The sequence below is a fragment of the Carex rostrata genome, chromosome 33 (assembly GCF_964058835.1).
Source record: "Carex rostrata chromosome 33, lpCarRost1.2, whole genome shotgun sequence".
NCBI classification, from domain to species: domain Eukaryota; kingdom Viridiplantae; phylum Streptophyta; class Magnoliopsida; order Poales; family Cyperaceae; genus Carex; species Carex rostrata.
Window position 1 is genome coordinate 4,742,029 of NC_135950.1, and position 13,881 is coordinate 4,755,909.

The 13,881-nt window shown below is 34.0% G+C and overlaps 2 protein-coding genes across 2 annotated transcripts; both read left to right on the forward strand.

Annotated features, from left to right (window-relative positions):
• The first annotated feature begins 3,064 nt into the window (after nt 1-3,064).
• LOC144548507 (uncharacterized) lies at nt 3,065-3,869 on the forward strand. The gene is made up of 3 exons (XM_078297197.1): nt 3,065-3,174; nt 3,257-3,438; nt 3,528-3,869. Exons 1-3 carry the CDS (start codon nt 3,120-3,122, stop codon nt 3,651-3,653), a joined length of 363 nt encoding a protein of 120 aa, XP_078153323.1. The 5' UTR covers nt 3,065-3,119; the 3' UTR covers nt 3,654-3,869.
• Nucleotides 3,870-6,530: 2,661 nt separating this feature from the next.
• On the forward strand, nt 6,531-9,177 carry LOC144548503 (alpha-terpineol synthase, chloroplastic-like). The gene is made up of 7 exons (XM_078297189.1): nt 6,531-6,735; nt 6,950-7,217; nt 7,429-7,786; nt 7,905-8,123; nt 8,234-8,375; nt 8,454-8,702; nt 8,802-9,177. Exons 1-7 carry the CDS (start codon nt 6,607-6,609, stop codon nt 9,102-9,104), a joined length of 1,668 nt encoding a protein of 555 aa, XP_078153315.1. The 5' UTR covers nt 6,531-6,606; the 3' UTR covers nt 9,105-9,177.
• The last annotated feature ends 4,704 nt before the right edge of the window (nt 9,178-13,881 follow it).

Consider the following 13,881-nt stretch of genomic DNA (forward strand, 5'->3'; position numbering starts at 1 on the left):
ATGAATACAAATAAATTTTTTTTCGTTAACCTACGGATAAGGATAAATATTTTTTCCATTCGTATGACGGATACGGATATGAAAATGTTTCTAGTGTCGTAGCCGTTGACACCCCTAGCTAACAAACCAAGCAAAAACAAACTTTTTACTATACTTCCGTAGAATACAATATATATATAATTTGCTATAATAAAAAAAATACACAGTTAATTTTTTTTCAAAATAAAGAGCTTATATCAAATTATATATTGAAGTCAAACAAGTTTCCTATCTTCATTTTTTTTTATTTAATCACACATTCTTTTGTTTAATAAATGAATATGGATGAATCCACAATAATGTTATGTATGAAACATGAATTGCTTAATTTTATGTATGAAATCATGAAGATGTACTGAATAATGTTAGAGCATCTTACTTGATTAAAAGATATGTATTATCTATTTGTGGTTCAATATATTTCAAAAATATGTGGTTTTACATAAAAAAAAGTCAATATCATGATATATAACTAGGGGTGCACAAAAAATTCGAGATTCGTGATTCGATTCGAGTTCGATTCGAAAAAGTTCAAAAAAAATTCGATTCGAAAGTAGTTCGGTTCGAAATTAATTCAAACCAGTTTGATTCGAAATTAATTCAATTTCGAATTCGAACCAGGCCCAATTCGATTCGTGTGGTTCTTGAATCTGGCCCAGTTCGATTCGTTTACGCTGTAGTGCGGAACCAGGCCCAATTCGTTTACGCTGTAGTTCAATTCGTGGGCCCAATTCGTTTACGCTGTAGCTAATCTTGGCGCATTCAATGCGTACCAGCGAATCGTGGCCTAATTTCTTGTGAGCGCATTCAATGCGTGGGGCCCTCCTTCCTGAAGTTAGGAAATAAATCTGCAGCGATTCCAAATCCCTCCCTTCAAATTTTAAAATGCACAAATCTCAAAGAGGAGTTACCTTTTATGTACAAATCTTTAAACAAATGAAGGGAGGGATTTGGAATCGCAGCAGATTTATTTCTCCTGAAGTTGCAAGGCCGAAAACCTCTTTCTCCCCTCCCTCCTCGCTCTTCTTCCATGAATTCGAAGCTTTAAGCTTTAAAATCACTCATCTTTTATGAAATCGCAGCAGATTTATTTCCCTTTAAGCTTTAAGCTTTCAATTTCGAACTAATTTCGAATCAAATCGAACTAGTTCGAATTATACCGAACCAAATTCGAACTAGCCTTTTAGGTTTGAAATCTATTTCAATTTCGAACTGAGTTCGGTTTGAAATAATTTCGAATTCGAATTCGAACTATGCCCAATTCGATTTGGTTTGGTTCGTTTGCAGCCCTGTATATAACGCATGTGCTATTAATTAGATGAAAGGGTAAAGAAAATAGAGACATATTAAATCAATTTTCTTTTTCAATGAAAAGATGGATGAAGAAAGCATCGATCTATCGTTATCTGGGACAATGAAAAGATGGATGAACAAATTTGACAAATAAAATATGTAACTTAATTATGATAACACAATCAGAAAGCATCTGTCGTTATCTATGACCAGTGCTGTTCTCTGTAGCTATCACAGATATATATTGAGTGTTGATAATATGTAATTAAAACTACAATTAATATCATGTGAAATTAATTTCAAACGTTGTCATAAAAAAAAAAATCCGAAATTAATCTGGGTAATTGAAATTTGAAATAAAAAATTTAATTATCGCGCTCATCACACAAAAGAATTCGTATCCCCTCAGGTTTCCTGGCTGAGTGGAATTGTTGTTACAAAGGGAGATATCAAATAAACAGAAAGGCTTCTGTAACTTTTCCAACGGTAATCTCATAGAAATAATAAGTTTAACTATAAAATAATATAAATTGAATTAATAAAATATTTTCAAGAGCATAGTGCTCTAGTATTCCCATTAACCTTCAATATAAAATAATATAAAAAGATTAAACAAAACGATTATTTCCAACTTACCACTTATTTCCATGGACATGGGGCGAGTTATTTCCATGATCTTCTAATAAAATATAATAAATGATCTATTAGGTGGGTCATGGGTCATGCAATATTATTTCCAAGGGCGGATAGGAAGCATTTCCATGTGCAGACAGCAAGAATTTCCATGCGCTATTATTTCTATAAAATATAATAAATAGGATTACCGTTGAAAATAATTAAGTGTGTAAGAAAATGCAATTTCATTTCCATGAACCCTTCATCCGGTTGGAAATAACAAATGCTCCGCATGAAAAAAAAGTAAAATTCTAGTAGTATGCGCACTTAGCTATTTTTAAATTTTGCGAGAAAATATTAATGGGTCTGACCAATGACCATGCTTGTAAAATTCATATTAACAAGCTAAGTTTTCACATCCACAAACAGAATCTAGATGTACTTCGAAATTCCACATGTTGAAAATGTGCACCCCAGATCCTTTAAAACACCAATTCTGCTCTGTTCCATATAACTTTTCATTTTCTGTATAATTAAATTACTTTTTGTGAGCTACTAATTTCCTGTTTTGCTTTATCTAACTTCGAATTTCTGATTGAAGGCAATGGTACAAGAAAATTGGTCAGCGCAGAAAATAGCAAAAACACCACAAGGGATGAGCATCAAAATAGCAAACCTCAAAAAGGCAGTTACTACTTGGAAGAAATAATACAATGAGGACATTAATTACCAGACTAGACTATATAAAGACTGCATAGCCTGATTAGTAGCGCAAGAAGAAAGGAGAAGACTAACAATGACTGAAAAGCTGATAAAAAATCTGCATGAAAATAGATATGACCAAATATGGAAATTGCAGGAGGAAAAATGGAGCCAAAGGGCAAAAAGGGCATGGGTGATGTTAGGGGACAAAAACACACAACTCTTTCATCAAATAGCCTCATATACAAAGAGAAAAAATTGGAGAAGTGTGGTGAATGAGGGAGAATACGTTAATGTTAAGGCTAAAAACGCACAAGTAATAATATTTTTGAATTGTTTTATAAAATATCATCGTTCCTGTTGTACATAATTTACAAAATTTGCAGCTAAAATATGAGAGAGCTATGACGGAGAAGTATGGGGCGGACAAAGACAAATGACCCACATACGACAACGACCTCTTGTACTCTATGGGCATTGATGATCAGAATGTCCATGGAGATAATTATGGTCTCGGTGCTCTAGGTAAAATAAACATTCTTTGAAATTTTAAATTTATTTTTAGTTTTGTCAGATAATACTAATTGTCTTACTTTTAATGTTTCAGGCAGCACGAGACGCATGTTTCGCTCCAGTGCGTCCAGTAGTGCTCAATCGCATTCGTCACAATCATATTCTTCTATGCCGCCAGCTCCGCAACGACTCACAAAAGAAGATATCGACAAGATATCTTCTCGGGTACTTGATCAGTTGGAGGCTCGGTGGGAGGCTCGGTTCAGAGCTTCTTCGGTACGAAATTCGATATTTCAGTATGTTTTAATTGTGAACCCTAAACACTAAATCATAATTATCTCAAATATTTTCTTACAACTTCACAGGGAGGTTCGGGCTCGCACCAGGCCTCACCGCTCGCTCCTCAGGATGATGAGCATGATGACGACGCTGATGACGGTGATGATGATGAGGGGCAGTTCTCAGATGTCGGCGGCGATGGTACCGCTTAGATGATTAGGTATTTGTATATTGTTCGGATGTTTGTTTTGACATTCTTGGTTTAGATGTTACTTGACATTTAGATTATCTGTTACTTGATGTTATTCGATATTTATGTTTATGTTACTTGACATTTCATATTTTATGTTTGATGATATGGTATACAGTTTTCTAATATTTATGTTTATATCTGTTTTGTATGTATCGATATCTTGTATTATGTGTATGTATTGATGTTATGTTGTATTATGTGTATACATGTATCGATGTCTTGTATGTGTATTATGTTGTATGTTGGTACGTGTCGTACCAATTATTAAATGGTGCAAATTTAAATAATAAACAAAATTCTAAAAACCTGACAAAAGACTTTCAGCGACCGGTTTTAAGTATCAGCGACCATTTTTTGGTCTCAGATATCTTTTTTCTGACGTCAGAAAAAAATTATCAGCGACCGTTTTTAAGTATCAGAGATCGGTTTTTTGGTCGCAGATACCTTTTTGCTGACGTCTGGAAAAAACTATCAACGACCGTTTTTTAAAGTATCAGTGACCGTTTGTTTGGTCGCAGATACCTGTTTTTTTGATGTCAGCAAAAAAACAGCGACAAAAAAAAATTGGTCACAGAAACATTATGAGCGACTGGAATTCTGGTGACGTCAGCGGGAGATCATCAGCGACAAAGCTTACAGCGACCGGTATATCAGCGACCAGAATTGAGTTTCAGCGACCTGTGCGACTATCAGCGACTGACGCTTTCATTATCAGCGACCGGAATTCCGGTCGCAGAAAGATGGATCTGCTGTAGTGTACCAAGCCTATCTTCTTCTAGGCTCAAGTCCTAAATTTCTGAAACGTTAACTTGCAATGTTTTATTTTATTAATCATTTCCAAACATTTTCTGTTAAAATAGTTGGTGTGTGGTCTCTGTCAAAATAAATTACACTAATATTATTTTCTCAGAAATAACAATATTTGTGGACAGAAATAGATAGCAATATCTGTCAGCATACTCTCAGTAATAGTCATTGTGTACATTTTTGGATAGTGAGAGATTCTTATAAAGCAACCCCTGTCAAAATTTTCTCTTGTTCCTAATGTCATATTCGGGAGAATACAGGCCACTATCAAAGTACACATGATTATTTCATGGGTTCTAGATGTCGCTTAGCTTACATTAAACCAAGCCGTACATCTTTTGTTCTGTATAGAAATTGAGTTTTTTTTTTTTTTTTCTTCAATTAAGGTCAGTGAGAGCATGTAGCTCAACCACAATTGTGAAATTAATCATACCATTACAATATGACCAAACCTAATTCTAACATAGTCAAGCTATAATGTGAACAACAAATATATACCGCAATAAACATACAAATTAAATGCAGAAGCAAAATCAATCTGAGCTATTATTTCTTTAATTTTAAGGCCCAGTGGGTTGCAACTTTGAATATGTACATTAGGTTATTGGAAATTTTGATATATTGACCACTTCTAGTTCTCGATACATATATGAATTTAGAGCAGTCGTATTCTCCCAAATTGACACCGGCCACAAGCAAGATAATGATTTAATAGCAACCTCAAAAGTTAATTTGCTCATGTTTAAAATAATGTTCGTTTAATTTATTTGGGAAAGTACTGAACACAACAGCTATTTTGACTTTAGGTCATTTTCCATGTTTTTAATTGAAATAAGTGTAATGTCTTAATTAACTCTCAAGGACAAATATGGCGTGCAGTGGTACGTGTCACCAAGTTTTGATAGTAGCAGATTCCTATAGAGCAACCCTGTCAAAATTTTCTCTTGTTTCTAATGTCATATTCGGGAGAATACGGGTGTACGTTCCTTCACCATCGAAATTCACTACTTTTTACTGGCTTTAGATAGGCAGAAATTCACTACTTTTGAATGGTCTATAATCTTTAGATCAAGTAATTTTCTACCTATTTAAAAAATAGTAAACAAATTAGAAAAAAAATATATAATTTGAACTTCCAAGTAATTTTTCATATGGATATCATTTTAAACAACGTTTTAGAAGGATTTTTTTGGACTTTAAAAATGAATTAGGTATTTATCCATTGTACGGACCAATATACATGCGCTATGCTATACCATAGCCTCAGTTTTGAAAATTTGTAACTATGCTAACCCTTTGTAAAGTCGCCGGGGACCCACTTATTTTGTCTCCGAGGGCCAACCGGCCAAGATCAGATTGATTTTGTTGTGGCCGATTACATGTGACGTAGCTTCCCAGCACTATTGATTTTGTTGTGACTGTACATGTGGCGCACATTGTTTCCACATGCCATGGAGAGTACCCGTTTAGATATTTTTATAATTAGATCATATTCAGGGCAGATTCAGAATTTTAGTAAGAGGTAGGTACAAAATATTGACAAGAGTGCAATATTTTTTTTACTTGGTGAATCAGAGGGGAGTAGCGATAATATAGATCTAAAAAGTTACGGCACGATCAGATACACCACGGCACAACACAGTTCCATCATGGCACGACATGACACGTCTGCAGGCCACATGCTATAATTCACGTGTCTCGTGTCGTGACTATTCATGTGACGTGACGATCTTGCAAAAATTTGGCACGGCACTACACGTCACGCGAAAGATTTGGTCACGACACGACACATGGTCACGTGTAAAAAGTTTCTAATTGTCAAGTGTTTTTCTAATTGTCTCAAAATATAGTAAAAAGTTTCCAGAAAATATAAAATTTGATCTCCAAGTATATTTTCATATGGTAATAATGTTAAGCAATTTGAATCGACTATTTGAATTTTGATAATAGAAATATGAATCCAATGCACAAAACAATCCGCACATTGTAAAGAACGATAGCCTCACTCTAAAATCTTGCCTATAAATAGATGGATGATTGAACCGAAAAAAACATCAAAACAAAATCAGAGTGAAATTAATCAGCTGCAGATCTTCAATTGAGAGATGGCAAAGGAGGGGTGCTTGGTGTCATCAGTACCGTGCCACAGAACAATGAAAATGAAAAGACGAACTGCAAATTATGCACCCAACTCGTGGGATTACTACTCCATTTCATCACCACAAAAGAAATACGTATGATCTTCACAAAACTGTCTTATCAATTGTAGTTTTAATTACAATTAATTAGTTTGCATATATTTTTTTCCATTATGTGGTGCAACCTTACGTATACCAAGTCTAAATTCATAATTACTTATCTTATGCATTAAGGCATTTCAAATCACATTGGAATATATCGAGTGCATTTTTCATCTCAGTGATCTATCTTACACAATTTTTTTTATAGGAAACACTAAAAATTAGTAAGTGTTATAAGGAGATGAAGAGCAACATCAGAAGTCAGTTGATATATAAGGAGTCTCAGCTTCCTGCCAAGCTCAACTTGGTAGACATGCTTCAGCGACTCGGAGTTGCTTATCATTTCTCGGAGGAAATAAAACATGTTCTTGAAGAAATGGTAATTAATAATGCAAAAGCTACATTGAATAATGATTTTGCTTCTTTGGCTCTTCTCTTTAGGCTCATGAGAGAGAATTGTCATGAAGTCTCTCAAGGTATGCTATTCTTCTAATTATGTGTTGCCATTAATACCATTTTCTTTTTTATTAAAAAATGTTATTAATAATATGTACTTATAATTGAGATCCTCACTTGTCCAAGGGTACAATGAAAATTATTCCGGAGTTCTAATCAATAATATTATTGAATAAAAGCCATTTTTTAATTAATAAAATAAAGTCTTACAAAGCTTTCTTTATCTGACAGACATTCTGAGTACTATTATGAATGGAAACGTACAAAATGACATAGAGGCTCTCCTTTCCCTCTATGGCGCCTCATTTCTCACATTTGAGGGAGAGAAATTATCGGACGAACCAAGGGTATTTTCGACCAAACAACTAAATCAACTCAAGAAAACATGCATGGATCAAAAACTGAAGGGGCAAATGGAGCATGCACTAGAGGTCCCATTGCATTGGAGGGTTCCAAGACTGGACACAAGGTGGTACATAGAACAATGTCAAGGAAATCAGAATGTTAATCCTGTGCTAACAAAATTTGCAAAGCTTGAGTACAACAGAGTGCAACTTGTGCATCAAGGAGAACTTTCAAAGCTTACAAGGTACATAATATTCTGATAAATGCATTTATATATATAAATCTCTACCCATTCCGCTTGTATGGTTGATGAACTGAGTTTAATTTTATTTATTCATTTATTGTATTCTTCTATGAGTTAGATGGTGGATAGAACTGGGTTTAAGGGAGAAGGTGCCTTTTGCTAGAGATCGCTTAATTGAATCATTCTTCTATGCAACTGGAATTGCACCAGAACCACATAACACATATTGCAGAGAAGTACTTACAAAACTGGCAGTTCTGATTGTAACTTTGGATGATGTATATGATATTTATGGAACCTTGGATGAGCTATTGCTTTTTACTGAAGTTATCCAGAGGTATATTTGAGAGACCCATTATACATATGTGCTGTATAAATATTATATATGATTTCCGTTGATCAATATTGTGATTACAGTTTAATGTAGAAATTTAAATGAACTTCCAGGTGGGACGAGGTTGAAGCAACAGAAAGACTACCAGAATATATGAGAGCTCTATATGGTGTTATGTTCAATACAACCAAGGAAACAGCTTCTTATGTTCTTGCAAAACATGGCTGGGATGCTTCACCTATCCTTATAAAAGCTGTGAGTTCTTCTAGTTCAAATTAACTTTAGATCAGGTTCAGTTAAATTAATGTTAAAGAAGTTCATTTACTATTACAGTGGCAGGATGCATGTGTTTCCTTCTTAACGGAGGCCAAATGGTACAAAAATGGTTATAAAGCGAAATTTGAAGAGTACCTAGAGAATGGATGGGTTTCATCGACCGCGCCGCTCTTGCTGACGCATGCTTTTATTGTGTTAGGGGACAAAACAACAGCACAAGCTCTGAATCTTCAAATAAAATATCCGAGACTGGTACAATCATGCGCAATGATATTTCGCCTCACCAACGACTGTGCAACTCATCATGTCAGTTATTAATTCATACTCCTATTTTAATTTTAAGTTATAATACTATTCCATACTCCTATTTTTGCCACTTAATTTACATATATAATTAAATTCCAGGCGGAGTTAGAACGAGGTGATTCACCATCGGCCATAGCATGCTACATGCAAGAGCAATTGTGTACCGAGCAACAAGCGCGCAAGGCCATTGAAAAGCTCATTGTGGAGACATGGACAAAAATTAATGACGATTCTCTCGGTCATGGTCGCCATGCATTACCTCGACCGCTCATCAATGCAAGTGTCAATCTGGCACGCATGTCGCATTGCTTATATAATGGTGGGGATGGTATAGGTGCCCCGGGTCAAAGGATGAAGGGTCTTGTTAAATCTTTGCTGCTAGATTCCATAAGCATGGATTAATTTCATGTGTATTAATTTTAGAAATGGCCACTCATATAAAAAGGATGATTGATGGTGTAATTAATTCCACAACGTACTCGACAATTAAAAAACGGATGATTGAAAAATCATTTATGCTGTACAGGTGCCATGCAAATAATTAATAATTTTATTTAAACCATTTGGATGCAAAATACTTGCATATATTGTATATATGTGCTGCTGTAACGTCTCAATTTTTGAACACTTGGAAAATTTTCTAATTTGAAGTGATGTCTGTTAAATATAAATATATATATATATATATATATAGTAGAACTAGGGTGCTCTTAAGCTCACCAAAGTTTTGGTGGGCTTAACTCTAAAACTTATAAAATCGATTTCAAATGACCAATCCGAACCGTTGAAATCCGCCTACCTTAGGTGTGATGCATCTACATATGAAATTTTTAAACATTCGAATTAATTTAGTATAAAGTGAAGCGGTCAAAATTAGAAGGTTAATAAATTAATTTTAGTGCATTCATTTTTGAACTTTTTTTGACCGCTTGACTTTTTACTAAATTAATTCGAATGTTTAAAAATTTCACACGTAGATGCATCACACGTAAGGTAGACGGGTTTCAACGGTTCGGATTCGTCATTTGAAATCGATTTGACAAGTTTTAGAGTTAAGCTCACCAAAACTTTGGTGAGCTTAAGAGCACCTAGTTCTACTCATATATATATATATATAGAGAGAGAGAGAGAAATATGGATTTCCATATATATTTATGAACCTTTGTATTTTGATAATTTAATATTAATACGTATTAATTAAATCAGAAAATATGCAATTGTAAATTCCCTGAAATATATAGGTTGATAAATTTTGTTGTATTGAAATTTCAAAAGTCTTACTCTAGCTTTTGATATTTCAAAAGTAATTGTAATTTAGTATTTTCAAGCTAAGTTTATTTGTGAAATTTCAAGGGGTTTAAATACAAATCATCAACACTTTTATTTGAGAATAACATATAGGCAAATGCTTCTGTGCATACAAGGACCTATTTGTAAAATGAATATATTTTTATTTTCAAAGTTCAAACAGTCGATCCGAACCGTTCAACTTGTTCTCCATATTAATATGTGCTTGGAGACCAAATTTTACATTTTTCTGAAGTTTTTTACTATTTATTAAGATGGGTACAAAATTCAATGGTCTGAATTTGATATTTTTTGTACTCATCTTAATAAATAGTAAAAAATTTCAGAAAAATGCAAAATTTGGTCTCCAAGCACATATTAATATGGAGAACAAGATGAACGGTTCGGATCGACTGTTTGAACTTTGAAAATAAAAATATGTTCATTTTACAAATAGGTCCTTGTATGCACAGAAGCATCACTCATCTATGTCGTGCTTTTCTAGATCATGCACATTCTTGTCACATAATTTAATTTGAAATACTCCCTTATCTACAGTTTGATTTCTTTCGTCATAATTGTACTGGCGTTGTGTTGATTGAACATTGGTCCAAAGATGAGTTCATTAATTTATTCCCACACTCACTTGGTGTTAGAATTTCACATACACTACTTAATTTCAGATATAACTCTCTTTCTGACATTCGTATTGGTTAAAATAAATATATTCACTATTTACTAGTTTAAGCCAAGTTTCTGGCATTCTGGTACAGTTTAACAGCTATGGTCAATTTCCCTTTGTGTTTACTCAGTCTGTACCAGAATCCATAAAAACAACCAGAAGCAGTAAATATTTTTTTTTTTTAGTGATTTCCTACTAAATAATTATTAAAATTTTTAACCGCAGTGAAGGCCTGCAAATAGAGTACATTGCAATATTTTTAGCAGTACTCTTTCCAGGGGCATTGGTGGGCTTAAACAAAATTTCACTTGAGAATTTGTGTCCTTTTGCTTCCCTTTGTATATACTGTGCCGGTATCTGGCACAACATAGTGGTAAGTTTTTGTGTTTAGTTAAATCTCTTTGTGTTTCTCCTAAGAAACCAATAAAGCTATTTTGGATCGTGAGCAGTTCTTTGTTGTAGCTGTGTTTAGGTTGCGCTTTGACTATGTTGTCTCTTCCTCTGCTCCTATACCCTCTCTATACACACAGTGAAGGCCTTGTTGTAAGTCCCTTTCTTTTGTTGTCACAAAAGCACTGCTGTTAGTCTGTATTTGCAAAAGACACCAATTTTCATTTCTGGAAATTGTAAAATGCATACAATTGTATTTAGGGCCAACAGAATTGTTTTTCTTCTAAATTCAATTCCTACTGTAATTATTCTTTCTGATTTCTCTAAAATTGTAACCAAATCATTTATTTACTAGTAGAGAAGATATTAAGCAAACAAATGTTTTGTGCAAATACAGTTAAAAAATATTATTTTCAAGATAAAAGTATTTTTTCGAGACAAATTATTTAGTTTGAATTTGTCTTGCTTTTACAAATTTAATTAGAATTTGTCTTGCCCATGCTTGGCCTCGGGCTCTCGTAGCAAAGAAGCTCTTGTCCGAAGCTTGCTTCTGTTGTTGCAGGGATGTCAGTTACCAGCCTGTTATATATATATATATATATATATATATATATATATATATTATGAAGGTTCATCAGTTTAGTTTGGAGTTATAACAAGGAAGAACATTTCATTTATTTATATATATATATAGAGGTTGACTTGGGTGAGCCATGGCTCACCAAGCGTTTGTACTCCATGCCGTATTTTTATTTTGAAAGTCCAAACGACCGATTTGAACAGTTCATTTTGTTTTCCATATTAAAATGTGCTTGGAGACCAAATTTTACATTTTTTTGAAATTTTTTTACTATTTATTAAGCATTTTTGAAAATTGCTGTTTTGCTGTGAACAGTAAAAACAGTAAAATTTTCTGGACCATCGGATCAGCAATTTTAAAAAATGCTTAATAAATAATAAAAAATTTTCAAAAAAATGTAAAATTTGGTGTCCAAGCACATTTCAATATGGAGAACAAGATGAACGGTTCAGATCGGTTGTTTGAATTTTTAAAATGGCTAAAATGAGCCATGGCTCACCAACGCGCTATGAGCCATGGCTCCTTTTAGCCCAACTCTATATATATATACTAAAAAGAATTAATATTATAGATGGCTCAGTAGAGCCAGTAAAAGCAGGTTTTTCGGTTTTGTGTTCAAGTGCCACCGAGGCTGCGGTATTATGATTTATATCGTTTTTTCTATTTATTTGACATGCAATGCTGAACCGATTGAAGTCCAAATCTTTTATCTGAATCATCAAAAGGAAAGACTAAAACAAAGTAATTTTGAATGTGCTTAAAAAGGATTTGTAAAATCTGGCAATTCAAATTTAGTCTTTACCATATATTTTGATTTTGTAGTGCTGCTGTGGAATTTAAAGTTTAGAAAACAGAAGAGGGGGATACTATTTCAACATTAAAATGTGACCTCACAATTATGATCCTCTACAATGCTACATGATTATAATAATTGCACACTTGATACTCTTATCAGATAAAGAGCTGTTAATTAATTTTGTAGAAAATTGATTTCTAATATCTTGGGAGGGGTTGTGTCAGTTGCAAACATAGTGAATGTCAACCAAATAAGTAAATGCTAAAATTATGAGATGGTGAACTCTAGGAGATCTTTCTCATCACTCATCAAATATAGATTCTGGTGTCTTAATTAGATTTTTCAAAATTCATAGCCTTGTTAAAGGCCACAATTTTCTTTTCTCTCTTTCCTTCATCTTATGAAAATCAATGGAAATCACCAAAATGAAATAAGGAATTTTTATCGAGCCATGTGCATTCTACCTCTGCTATGGCACAAATCTTAATTCTTTATTTGAGTTGTATTGTTTTTATAATAAAATTAGGTTTTAGATTAGTGTGTGTAATGAAATTATATAAAGAATGGTCAAACCGAGCATATCAGTGAACATAAATATGAAATTAAATTATTTAGGCAATGCCATTAAAAGTACAAAAGAATTCTCTGATAATCATTATAATGGGTTGGAGAGCACAAATGAAGCGGTCCATATAGAGAAGTAAATTATCTATGTCATCATACATCATGGCTTCCTCAAGGAATTCTCGCAAAGCAGGAGTGACAGGGAGGTAATTACCCCTTTCCTTGGATCGCTGGTTGTAATGGGAAATCAGTAAGAAATATGCAGAAGAATGGCCTTGGTTTTCATTTATTGCTTGTGATTGCATCAATTCACTCAGCTTCTCCAGCTCGTCCCTCAAATTCACCATCTCTAACAATATATCTGACGTCATAAACATAATACTTTTCAGATTATGGACAAGCTTATCCCATAGACTTTTCAGATCCTCCTTATTGGCAACACCTGTTGCTTTTTTCATCATCTCAGCAATAAGCAGACGGACCTCTATACCTGTTACCTCAAACTTTGCTTGCTGTTCTTCTTCTGTCAAATCTGACATGCGGCGTAGAGTAACAGTGGCAGGCCTGGCCTCACACCGTTCTCCATCAAAGCTGCTTCTGCATATGTATTACAATTAATTCAATTTCGAATTCGAACCAGGCCCAGTTCGATTCGTTTACGCTGTAGTGCGGAACCAGGCCCAATTCGTTTACGCTGTAGTTCAATTCGTGGGCCCAATTCGTTTACGCTGTAGCTAATCTTGGCGAATTCAATGCGTACCAGTGAATCGTGGCCTAATTTCTTGTGAGCGCATTCAATGCGTGGGGCCCTCCTTCCTGAAGTTAGGAAATAAATCTGCAGCGATTCCAAATCCCTCCCTTCAAATTTTAAAATGCACAA